The sequence below is a fragment of the Sporothrix schenckii genome (genome assembly GCF_000961545.1).
Source record: "Sporothrix schenckii 1099-18 chromosome Unknown Cont43, whole genome shotgun sequence".
NCBI classification, from domain to species: Eukaryota; Fungi; Ascomycota; class Sordariomycetes; order Ophiostomatales; family Ophiostomataceae; genus Sporothrix; species Sporothrix schenckii.
This window is the reverse complement of record NW_015971144.1, coordinates 1,594,272-1,606,335: the sequence shown is the minus strand read 5'-3', so window position 1 is coordinate 1,606,335 and position 12,064 is coordinate 1,594,272. Positions and strand designations below refer to the sequence as shown.

At 64.1% G+C, this 12,064-nt stretch overlaps 5 protein-coding genes across 5 annotated transcripts; 4 read left to right on the top strand and 1 right to left on the bottom strand.

The window, feature by feature from the left end:
- Positions 1-409: 409 nt before the first annotated feature.
- Positions 410-2,335, top strand: SPSK_02349 (uncharacterized protein; the record flags this gene model as incomplete). The annotated part of the gene is made up of 2 exons (XM_016729221.1): positions 410-1,363; positions 1,679-2,335. 2 exons carry the CDS (start codon positions 410-412, stop codon positions 2,333-2,335), a joined length of 1,611 nt encoding a protein of 536 aa, XP_016589255.1.
- Positions 2,336-2,625: 290 nt separating this feature from the next.
- Positions 2,626-2,856, top strand: SPSK_02885 (uncharacterized protein; the record flags this gene model as incomplete). The annotated part of the gene is made up of 1 exon (XM_016729746.1): positions 2,626-2,856. One exon carries the CDS (start codon positions 2,626-2,628, stop codon positions 2,854-2,856), a length of 231 nt encoding a protein of 76 aa, XP_016589254.1.
- A 468-nt stretch (positions 2,857-3,324) lies between these two features.
- SPSK_02243 (mitochondrial intermediate peptidase) lies at positions 3,325-5,895 on the top strand (the record flags this gene model as incomplete). The annotated part of the gene is made up of 1 exon (XM_016729116.1): positions 3,325-5,895. One exon carries the CDS (start codon positions 3,325-3,327, stop codon positions 5,893-5,895), a length of 2,571 nt encoding a protein of 856 aa, XP_016589253.1.
- A 740-nt stretch (positions 5,896-6,635) lies between these two features.
- SPSK_02748 (uncharacterized protein) lies at positions 6,636-7,328 on the top strand (the record flags this gene model as incomplete). The annotated part of the gene is made up of 1 exon (XM_016729615.1): positions 6,636-7,328. One exon carries the CDS (start codon positions 6,636-6,638, stop codon positions 7,326-7,328), a length of 693 nt encoding a protein of 230 aa, XP_016589252.1.
- A 398-nt stretch (positions 7,329-7,726) lies between these two features.
- On the bottom strand, positions 7,727-11,713 carry SPSK_02160 (DNA repair protein REV1; the record flags this gene model as incomplete). Its single annotated transcript, XM_016729037.1, has 1 exon — positions 7,727-11,713. One exon carries the CDS (start codon positions 11,711-11,713, stop codon positions 7,727-7,729), a length of 3,987 nt encoding a protein of 1,328 aa, XP_016589251.1.
- Positions 11,714-12,064: the final 351 nt, after the last annotated feature.

Sequence of the window (12,064 nt, the reverse complement as noted above, 5' to 3'; positions counted from 1 at the left end):
GTTATCGCGCCTTCCGTTCCTGCCTTTTTTTAGTTATCGTCATCCCCAACAACCAGCATAAGCGACTTCCCCTTTCGGCGCCTTCGCCGTCAACGCTGACGTCTATTTTCACGGCGACATCAATTCCTCTACCACGGCACGACATCATCACCCTTTTATCTGACCCGCCCATAGCCTAACCGACCAGGCTGGTGGTTCACCTGCAGGCGACATTTTTCCAGCCTCTAAGGCAGGCTGCCGGCTAGCCGCCACACGCATGCATGTCTAGCAAGGGAAACCGCCTCCAAGATGAGGTAAGAAGCGACAGACGACGGTGACAGACGATGGAAGACGATGGGAGACGATTAAAGATAAGGGTTCGCATACGGAAGGCTGCAAGACTCTCACTAACACATGCAAGGGCACCAGGATGCAGGTCGTCGTCGCGGGCGGCACGGCCGGCCTGATTGCGCGCTTCATCGTCGCCCCCCTCGACGTCGTCAAGATCCGCCTCCAGCTGCAGTCCCACTCCCTCTCCGACCCCCTTCTCTTTTCTCGCCGCGACATCCAGGGCGGGCCTGTGTACAAAGGCACCCTGCGCACCATGCGTCACATTTTACGGCACGAAGGCCTGGCGGGCCTCTGGAAGGGCAACGTCCCGGCCGAGCTGCTCTACGTGTGTTATGGCGCTGTCCAGTTTACAGCCTACCGCGCGACCTCGGTCGCTCTCGACCGTGTGCATGCCGCCGCCGGCACCGCGCCCTGGCCGCATACCGACTCGTTTGTCTCCGGCGCCGCGGCCGGTGCGGCCGCTACGGCCGCCACGTACCCGCTCGATCTGCTGCGCACCCGCTTTGCCGCCCAGGGGAGCGGGGCCGACCGCGTGTATGCCAGCCTGCGCGGCGCCGTGCGCGACATTGCGCGCGACGAGGGCGGCCGCGGCTTCTTCCGTGGCCTGGGCCCGGCCCTGATCCAGATTGCGCCGTACATGGGCGCCTTCTTTGCGTGCTACGAGGGCCTCAAGCCCGTCGCCGGCCGCTTGGCGGGCCATGTGGGCCAGAACATCGGTGCCGGCGACGCCGCTGCCGGCGTGGTGGCGGCCGTGGCCGCCAAGACGTGTGTCTTCCCGCTCGACCTCGTGCGCAAACGCATCCAAGTGCAGGGCCCGACGCGCAGCCGCTACGTGCACAAGAACATTCCCGTGTACGACGGCAACGTCGTGCGGACGCTGCAGACCATTTTGCGGGCCGAGGGTCTGCGCGGCTTGTACAGAGGCCTCACGGTCAGCCTGATGAAGGCCGCTCCAGCCAATGCGATTACGATGTGGACGTACGAGCGGGTGCTGCACCTTTTGGTCCGCCTCGACGGGGAGAAGAAACAGCCCGTGGAAGCAAGCTTATGAGACCAGGTGCACCACCCGGATTCTTTCCTTTGTTCCTTTTACATGCTGTCTCCCGACACTTTCTGTACACTAGATTAGACTTGCGACAACTGCATATGATGGAATATAATGATTATTTGACAATGTAAAACGACCTTCTATGCTATCCTCCTGGTTTTGGTGCATTCGCCCCTTCTTCTTTATAATACAATGGGGGGAAATACAAAAGGTAATACACGTATATGACAATAAAAACGGGAAGTGACCCTTCACCCACACACGCAACGACGTCGCTCCTATTTCCCCTGCTTCACCCAGTCCTCGACCGTCTCCCGCACCGCGTGCACCTTGTCGTCCGCGTACGTCTTGGTCACCTCCGCGTGCACCTTGGCAAAGCTCGCCGTCCGCTCCAGCGCCGCGCGTGTCCGCAGGTGCGCCTCCGCGACCGCCGGCACGCGCTGCTCGTACTTCCACGCCAGGTCGGCGCAGTTGCGCATCGTCACGGGCAGCAGCGCCCACCCGGCGCCGACGCCAAACGCCAGGGGCACCGTCGCCCGCAGCAGAATGTTGCTGCGCCGCGTCACAATGCTGCCAGCCATGCCCGCCACGAGCACGTACACGGCGCCCGGCAGCAGTCGCTCGCCGCTCTCGCGCGACGGCGCCAGCGACGCCAGCGTCTCCGTCAACGACCGCTCCAGGCCAAACAGCTGGTCGGCCGTGCGGTTGACGCCGTCCTCGGCCTTGCACGCTTGGCGGTACAGGAACAGACGGGCGCGGCCGATCTGGCCGGCGAGGCGATCGGTGGGCGTCGGGCCGCGGGGGCGGCGGACAGCCGTGGGGGGTTCCGACGCAGCGGACGAGAACGAGGGTATTATGGAGGAGGCGTCAGACGGTGAAGAGGACGAGGAGGTGTCGTCGGTCGAGGCAGGCGTCGGTGTCGACGTCAGCGTGGCCGACGTGGCCGGCGCGTCGTAGTCGTCGTAGATGGGCTTGCGCTGGTACAGTGTTAGCATTTACCAAGGCTGTGCGATCCCGCATCCCGCTGGTCTCCCTCCTCGCAACGTACGTAGTTGTCCGGAACCTCGGCATAGGCTGCCCGAGGGTAGAGCATCGTGCCGCCCAGCAGCAGTGTTGCGGCGACGGGCGCTGCGGCTGTCTGTAAAATCACACAGGCGAGGTCAGTTTTGCGGCCACAATACATTGCGACAAAGTGACGCGCCCGGCAAGACCAATTGGCGGCAAGGGGATGGAGCGTGACGAACCCGATGGAACAGAACTCGGGCGGCCATTTGTGTGGAAAAAGAACGATACAAAACGGAATCGAAAAGAAGCAAAACCCGCTGCAAAACTGGGCCAACCCAGAAACGATTGACGAAGAAAAGAAGGACGCCGGTCGGATGGGGAGGAAAGGTGGTGATGCCGACGGGCGATGGGGCGGTGGTGTGGATGAGCAGTTGGTGATGAGTGAGAAAACAAGGAACGAAAAGCTGCTTTGATGCGTTTTTTCGTCTGCTCGGGGCGTGCCTGCTGTTTGGGGCGAGCTGGCGAGTTTTGGGCGTTCCCGTCCGCGGCAGTAGCGTACCTTCCCCCAAGCAGACGCGGCTATTTTCCGGGTGGCCTGCTTTGCGTGTCCATTTTCGCATTTAAAATCTGATTTGATTTAATTCGGGTCCACTAGTTACTGGCGCCCGTAAGGGGAAAGAATAACCACTGATGCAGCCGCCCAAAGGACGGAATTACAGGGCAGGAGGCAACATGGTCAAGAGCCACCGAGGGCAAAAAGCAAACTACAGCGAGAAAATATCAATGCCCACTAACAGCGAATTCGGATGGAACTCGGTGTCACCTGCCGCACCGACGACATCGGGACGACTTCCTCGTCACCCCCTTTAATCGTCTTTGTCCTTTCTCCTCTCTCCTTTCCTCTCTACTGCCATGCTCAGCGCTCTTTATACGCCACCACAATGATCAAGTTTGCGCGCACCCGGCCGCAGACGTGGGTGTGCCGCCAGTGCGTTGGGCAGCTGCCACGACGCCGCTCGCTCTTCTGGAGCACGCCGGCCTCCTCAGCTACCGTCTCGACTTCAGCTGGTGAGGCGGCAGCCCACAATGGCAACGACTCGTCGTCTGCTGCCGCTGCCGCTGCCGCTGCCTCGTCCGTGCTCCGAACGCCCGTCGACCACGCGGCCAGCATTACGCACGACGACACCACGCTCCGGGAGATCTTTGACTCGCCAACGGCCTGGGCGGCGTTCAAAGCATCCAGCAGCGCTGCCCATGGCAAGAAAACCGGCCTCTTCCGGAATGCGTACTTGACCGAGCCTGCAGGCTTTCTGCACTTTACACACGCCAGCCTGACCAAGGCACAGCGCATCGTCGACAAGGTGGCGCGCGCCTCGACGCTCGACGAGTACCGCGGCATTGTGCGGGACCTCGACCGTCTCAGCGACCTGCTGTGCCGCGTCATTGACCTCTGCGACTTTGTGCGCACGACGCCGCCCGACGCGCACACGCAGCAGGCGGCCAACGAGGCCTGGGCCACCACGTACCAGTACATGAACCAGCTCAACACGACGACCGTGCTCAACGACCAGCTGGGCATCGCCATGGCCAACCCGGACGTGGTGTCTGGCTGGTCCGAGGAGGAGCGCACCGTGGCCGACATGCTCAAGCTCGACTTTACCAAATCGGCCGTCAACCTGCCTCAGGCGTCCCGCGACCGCTTCGTCGAGCTGTCGCAGCAGATCAGCGAGGTCGGCACGCGCTTTGTGGACTCGATGGCGCCCGCCGATCCGTGGGTGGCGCTGCCGAGCACGTCCTGTCGCGGGCTGGACCCCACGGTGGCCAGCCGGTTCACGCGCGGCGCCACGCTGCGCCTGCCGGCCGTCAGCGCCGAGGCCGCGCTGGCGCTGCGCACGGTCCAGGACGAGGACGCGCGCAAGAAAATTTACTATGCGTCGCGCACGGCGTCCCAGGCGTCGGTGCGCCTGCTGGAGCAGATGCTCGGCCTGCGCAGCGAGCTGGCCCAGCTCGCCGGCTTCGACAGCTATGCGCACATGGCCCTGCGCGACCGCATGATGGCCAAGACGCCCGAGTCGGTGCACCAGTTTTTGCTGGCGCTGTCGCGCAGCAACGCACCCCTCGTCGAGCGCGAGGTGCAGGACCTGGTGGCGGCCAAGCGCTACGCGCAGCCCGCCGCGCAGCACGCCACGGAGGCGGAGACGACGCTCCGCCTCAACCCCTGGGACCGTGACTTTTACATGAGCGTGCTGCGGCAGGCCGCAGGGGCGCCGACCGGCCAGGTGGACCCGACGACAGGGCAGCGGCTGGTGCCCAAGAAGCGCAGTGGCCCGCTGTCGCACTACTTCTCCCTCGGCACCGTCATGCAGGGCCTGTCGCGGCTGTTCCAGCGGCTCTACGGCCTCCGTTTCGTGCCCCGCGAGACACCGCCCGGCGAGACATGGCACCCCGACGTGCGGCGCCTCGACGTTGTGTCCGACACCGACGGCCACGTGGCCGTGCTGTACTGTGACCTGTTTTACCGCGGCGACAAGTCGCCCAACCCGGCCCACTTTACGGTGCGCTGCTCGCGCGAGATTGCCCCCGACGAGATTGCGGAGGCGGCGGCCGCCGACGGCGCGCTTTCGGTGGACAACGGCCTGACCCCGCAGGACGCCGCCAACGATGGCATGGCCACGTCACGCGACCGCACAACGGGCGCCGTCAAGCAGCTGCCGACGATTGCGCTCGTATGCGACTTTGCGCGCAGCGACGGCGGCGGCGGCACCCTGTCGTCGCTCTTTGGCCAGGCGAGCAGCAAGAGCAAGCCCGCGCTGCTCAGCTACCACGAGGTCGAGACGCTCTTCCACGAAATGGGCCACGCCGTGCACTCGGTCCTGGCACGCACGTCCCTGCAGACGGTGGCGGGCACGCGCTGCGCCACCGACCTGGCCGAGCTGCCGTCGACCCTGATGGAGCAGTTCGTGGCCGACCCAGAGGTGCTGGCGTTGTTTGCGCGGCACTACGAGACGGACGTGCCGGTCGACTACGAGCAGGTGGCCGAGGGCCTGCGGCGCGCGCGGCGCTTTGAGGGCCTCGACGACGAGAACCAGATCGTGCTGGCCATGCTCGACCAGGCGTACCACGGCACCACGCCGGTGGGCGACCACTCGACGGACATGTTCCATGGCCTGCAGCGCGCCGTCATGGCCGGCGGCGGGCCCGTCGACCCCAGCGGCACCTGCTGGCAGGGCTTCTTCGGGCACCTGTTTGGCTACGGCAGCACCTACTACAGCTACCTCTTTGACCGCGTGCTGGCCGAGCGGGTCTGGCGCGTTGTGTTCCAGGGCGGCCAGGACGGCGGCGCCCTGCGGCGCGCCAACGGCGAGCACCTGCGCGACAGCCTGCTGCGCCACGGCGGCGGGCGCGATCCGTGGCGCTGCGTGTCGGACGCCCTGCGCGACAGCCGTCTGGCGGCGGGCGACGCGGCGGCCATGGCGCTCGTGGGCAGCTGGGGCACGAGCCACCGACGGTAGGACGAGCGTCCAGGCGACTGTGTCTGCCCCAGTCCGCGGCATGTTTGGGTTTAGAATTCCTGGCGTTTGGATCTTGCATAAAGGGATACTGGAAAGGCAAAGCATATACATAGACGTCACGACTCAAGACACGCAAAAAGCAAAGCAATGGAAATAAATCACGTTATCCAATGTCAATAGCATCCGATCGTGATCTGGGCTGAAGGATGGCCAAGCAAGTCACCAGCACATGCCGAGCCCAGTGTGGCTTTCTGTGTAGACGATGCACAGGTTCCACGCAGCGTATTCATACGGCCGCACCTCTGTTTCTCTCCCGATCCGCGCAGACGCCTCGAGGAAAATAACTTTATTGGGCGGGTCAGCGTCCAACAGCCAGCCAATCACTGGGCCTGTCATACACACGGCTCTTGGCGTAATACACTGTGGAGTCGTTTTAACGTTACTGCAGGGAGCAAAACAGAGGCCAGGACGCAAAAGCGCAGTCCGAGACGCCCAAAACCCAGAAACGAGCCAAGAAAATAAGGGTGATTGAATGAATTTTACAATTATTTTTAAATTCGGGGTGACAATGTCTTGGCAAAACTCCCCTCGGTGGCTCGGTCGCTTCTTCGGTCGCTCCTGCCCTTCTTTTTGCATCTCTTGCCTTTCTTGCTAGTCTTGCCTTCCTCACCAGTCCCTCGCCCTCCAATGCGCCTTCCGCCGACGCCGACGACCACGACGGGCGCCGTAGCAGCACCAAGATGCGGCAGGCGCGACTAACAATGCTCGCCGGGGCCGCCCTGTTGCTCCAATGGGCAGGCGCCGTTGCAGGCGCAGCCTTGGCCACAGCCTCGTCTCTTTCCACCACATCCACGTCCTCGAAAACAGCCACAACACCGACCACGACACCATCACGCACCGTCTACGTCGCGTCCAAGGCGCCCACAACCGGCGCGGCCGCCGCCACGGGCCTCGTCCGCAACTATGCCTACCAGGGCTGCTACCTCGAGATTGCCGGCACCAACGGCACCGCCCCCGGCGCGCGCTCGCTCCAGGGCGACACGACCGACGAAGTCCTCCCCGGCGACATGACCGTGGCCAAGTGCCTCGAGTACTGCGGCGGCGGCGGCAGCGGCACGGCCTACGCGTATGCCGGGCTCGAGTTCTCGCGCGAGTGCTGGTGCGGCCAGGCGCTGTCGTCGCTGGCCACCAAGGAGGCCGAGGCGCAGTGCAATCTGCCGTGCGACGGCGACGACAGCACGCTCTGCGGCGGCGATTTGCGGTTGACGGTAGGCCATGATACTCTGCGTCTTGTTTTTGTCTCTGTTTTTGTCTCTGCTCGTGCTGACCAACCACAGCTGTACATGCTCACATCGCCGGCCACGCGGCCCCAGATTGCGCTGGCGGCGATGGCCGCCGTTGCTGGACTGGCGGCCGCCGTGCAACTTCTGTAAGACTGCGATGCGGCGAGGTGCGGCGAGCGCTGCGAGTGCTGCGACGTGCACATGCCAGAGACGTTCCTGCATAGCTGTCACGCGACCCGATGCTTCATCATTACATGAACACTGAAAGAACGGCATGGTCGCAACAGACTGTCCAACAGACTGTTCAACCGCCAGACTGGTAGACTGTCTCATCTGTCGTCTTATGATCTCCAAACGACGTTTTGGCGTTTCTTATTTTATTTATTGAGCGTACTGCTTTATTAGGCCACGGCTTGCATTCGGGCGTAATGGATTGTTCTTTTTATTTTTATTCATTTAGGGTATCATTGTTGTTACTAGTCAAACCGGACCATTGCATGTCCTCCAATTGTGTCTTGGTCTCTTTCCGTGAACGTGGCATCCCACATCTAGAACTGCAGCGGCCCGAGGCCTCGCGCCTGCATCGCCGCCTGCACGGCCTCTTTGACACGGCCCAGCGCAAACTGCCAGCTCTGTCGTCCCACCGTGCCAGCGTCGTCGTCGTCGTCCGCGACCGCCTCGCCGTCGTCCACCAACCACGCCAGCCAGACGACCAGCTTACGCGCCTTTTCCATGTCGCACTCTTGCGTAACCACGCCCGCGAGATACCGCTCCAGCACCTCGACGTCGGTATCGTGCGGTCCCTCGTCGCGCGTGGCGCTGTGCCATGTCTTGAGCATCGCCTTGGTGTCGGCCAGCGACAGCACGACGGGCGCCTCTTGCGCGTGGTCCGACGACGAAGCGCGGAAGCCCATCTTGGGCGGCGGTGCTGGGAACTGGAGCATGGGCCGCTTGAACCTGGACGGTGGCTGCTGCAGAAGCAGGGGTCTTTTTTCGAGCGCAGTCGATGCCGCCCCGGTGGGCTGCTGCGCAGCAGCAGGAGGAGCATCGCTACGGCTGCGGTGGGCCGGTATCTCGAGCCGCAGTGCTTGCGGTGCGTGCAGCGGTTGCGGCTGTTGCGCCTGCTGCGCCTGCTGCCGCCGCCGGTAGTCCTCGAGCACCTCCTCGCGCACGTCGTCTGGCAGAGCCGCCAGGACCTCGGGATCAAACGCCTCCAGTCCATCGTCGCCGTTGCTGTCGGTGCCCGCACCCGCATCCGCATCCGCATCCGCATCCTCGGGTGGCGGCCGCGGCACAAAGATGCTCGTCTGCACGCGGTTGGCCTGCGCATCGTGCCGGCGTTCACGCGCTGCCGCCGCCGCCGCCAGCCCACGCGTGCCCCAGATGCCTCGCTTGACGGGCGAGCCTTTCTTGGCGGCATGGCCGCTGCCGTGTCCCGGCGCATGCACCGCCTTGGTCTTGTTGCCGCGGCGCGGTGACGGCGCCGGCGAGTGGGACGGCTGCCGGGCATGCCGCCGATACTCGGCCAGGACTTCGGCGCGCATGTCGGCCGGCAGCGCTTCAAACACCTCGGGGTCAATGTCGGGCGGCAGGTCGTCGACGCCGGACGGGGCCGGGCTCGGTCCTCGCGACTCTCGCTTCACAGGAGACAGGTTCCGGCTGTTGCTGTTGCTATTGCTATTGCTGTTGCTGTTGCTGTTGTTGCCTGCACCGCTGTGCTCAACCTCTTGCGGGCGCTCCCCAACAAGGCGTCGGATAATGTCGGGTGGCAGCTCGGCCAGCACGCTGGGATCTGGGTTGGCTGGCATAAAAAACTGTGTGCTGGCAAGCGCCATGGATGGCAGCGCACCGTCCGCTTGTCTCGGACCATCCTCCATCGTATTGTGTCCTCTACTCACAAGAGGCGCAACGGGTGTCGTAAAGATGCTCTTTCGTAGCGGTTTTGGCTTGTCGGCTGTCTGATGGTGTACGGCAGGCCGGCTTGATGCTGGCCTCGGCGCTCCAGACGCCACACCAGCGTTCCCAAACGACAGTTTCTTTTGACTGCTGTCGCGCGCCGCCGCGTCGAGTCCACCGCCACCACCGCCGCCACCACCGATCGGCTCGAGCTTTTGCAGCTGCACGCCCAGCCCCCGGAGGTCGCCGGGCGAAAAGTGAAAGGACCGCAGGATGGACACGGCCTCTTTGGCGATCCGCTCGGCATCGTGTGTGGCCACGCCAAAGACCACGCTCTTGTTGAACACGTCGCACTTGCCGTGGCCCAGGTGCTTTTCGGGGTCCAGCGGCGCATCGGACGCGCGCCGCAAAATCTTCATCGTCAGGGCGCGGCCCTTGACCTGCTCGTTCAGCAGCCGGCGCTCGAGCTCCCGGCACAGGTTGAGCACAAACTCCTCGGCCTCGTCTTGGTGGACGAAGCGAATGCCCCAGTTGACCTCGGCCGACACCGACTTGCGCACGGGCTGGTCGCCGACGGCCGCCGCGTCGATGCCGCGGGCATACGCGTAGAGCCGCTCGCCCGTCTTGGGCCCCAGCACCGTCACGAGGCGGTCCTTGGAGAGGGCGCGCAGGTCGCGCACCAGCCGGACGCCCATCTCGTCGAGCTTGCCGCCGATGCTGTACGCGACGCCGGGCAGCTGCTCGACGGCGAGGTCGCCCAGGACGTCGAGCACCGCCGCCGGCCGCAGCTGGTACTGGCCCGCGGGCTTCGCGCGCCGCAGCGCCACCTTGGCCAGCAAAATGTTGCCGCCAATGCCAACGGAGACGTCGCAGCCCGTCGATTCTTTGATCTGCCGCCGCAGCGTGGCCGCCAGCGCGTCGGCCGCGTCTTGCTCGCGCGCTAGCACGGCCGGGTCAGTCGAGTCCGTCGTGTCGCCGTGGCCATTGCCCTGGTCGTCGGCGACGACCAGGCGCGTAATGTCCACCAGGGCCTCGTCGACGCTCACGCTCTGGACGACGCTGCCGTCGCCCAGGGCGAGCAGGGCCTCGTAAAACAGCGCGCTGGCCTCTTCGTAGGCCGGGAAATCGTACGGCAGCACCTTGAGGTCCGGGCACAGCTCGAGCGCGCGGCGCATCCACATGCCGTTCTTGACGCCAAACGTGCGCGCCGGGTAGTTGCACGAGGCGATCTCGGCGGCACGGCCGGCCGAGTGCGCCACGGCCGCCGGCTTGTCGACGTACGCGGGCGCGCTCTTGAGCGACACGGCACAGAAAAAGCTGTCAAAGTCGACGTGCATGACGTAGCGTCTCGTCGTCTTACTCCTTGGGGCGGCCGTGGGTGCGGTCGCCCGCCGGCCCTTGTCCTTGTCCGCCGCAAGGCGCTGCATCTTGGACTTGAGCTCGGCTTTCCAGGTGGACAGGTGGTGCAGCCGGCTCTCCGCGTAAAACTGCTTGAGAAAGTCGGGGTTCGCGGAGGATGCCTTGCGGAGCTTGGGGTCGGCCAGCAGCAGAGCGTTGTGTTCCTCCGACGTCATGGGTTTGCCAGGTGCGTCTCGGGGCGGCTTACTCGGAGAGCTAGCTTGCAGGGCCGCCATGTGTTTGTCGCTTGCGTCGTCTGCGTCGTCCATTTTCATCATGCCTTGCCCAGGTGGCAGGTCTTGATATGGCTCGGCCTCGGGCTCGGGCTCGGCCACAGGGTCGGACTCGGCCGTAGGTTCTTGCTCAATGCCTTCCATATATGTGTCGTTCACGTCCACGTCCTCAAGCAGATGGCGGGCATCAAACGGGCTGCCGGCTGCCACACCGTCCGCCTTGCCCTTTCCCTTTTCCTTTTCCAATGACGACAGCGGATCGCTGTCGATGCCAAAGTTGGGAACGTCGTGCTCGTGGCCCTCGCCATCCCCGCCATCCCCGCCATCCTCGCCGTCTTCGCCGTCTTCCCCCTCCATCGTCGTCTCCAGCTGCTCAAAAATGCTCCGTGTCGTCGTGCCTGCACGTTCGTGAGACGCAGCGAGCCGCTGCATCTGGCTGGCGTAGTAGCTGTCCTTGCTCTGCTCGCGGTAGCCAGCCATCTGGTCCGGCCGCCCGGCCTGCACGGCCATCTTGCGGCCGTCCAGCTGGATCCGCGTCTGGCCCGGGCCGTCGTTGATCAGCCGGTAGTCGGACCAGGGTAGCATGCGGCCGGCGGCAATGGAGTCCAGAATCCAGGCGGGCCGCACGACGCGCAGGCGGCGCCACTCGTCGGCCTTTTTGGGCGGCAGCGTCGACGCAACAATGTGCGACACCATGGTCTTGTAGTCGAGGTACTTGACGTACACGCCGCCGTGGAGGACCAGCAGGCGACGCAGCTCCTCGGACGGCGGCTGCGTGTAGCTGGCCACGTGGGCCGTCACGTCCTTGAAGATCTGCGGCTTGCCCTGGACGGCCTGGCGCATGATGGTGTCTTCGTTTTGCAGCTTGAGCTTCTTGCGCCGGAAGTAGTCGCCAAACTCGCCGAAGCGGCTGGCGCCGTACTCCTCGCCATCCTCGCCCTCGAACTTGCGGGACGCAATCTGCTTGCGCACGGCCGCCGCGTTCTTGTCGAGCTGGCGGTTCGCCATGCGGACGTTGCGATGGAAGGTTCAGAAACGATGAAATCAGAAGCGATCAAAGATCAGCAAAAGTAGGGTTTGGGCTGACGGCCGTCCAGCTCAAGCAGCGACACGAGCCATCGCCGGTCGACGTTACACGCAACATACGTCCGCTGTGACGGACAAGCCGGATGGTTCGCAGATGACGAATCGATGAACAATGGGGTGGACGGGTGGGAGTGCAACTGTGTGCGGAGGAGGTAAAAAGTCAAAGTGGTGAAGATGACGCGCCTCGCGTAAAGTGGCAAAAGCGGGCAGGTGCCGACAGGCCACGAAAACACGTGAAACGATAGCGCTCTTCAGTACCAGCCACTATAGGAA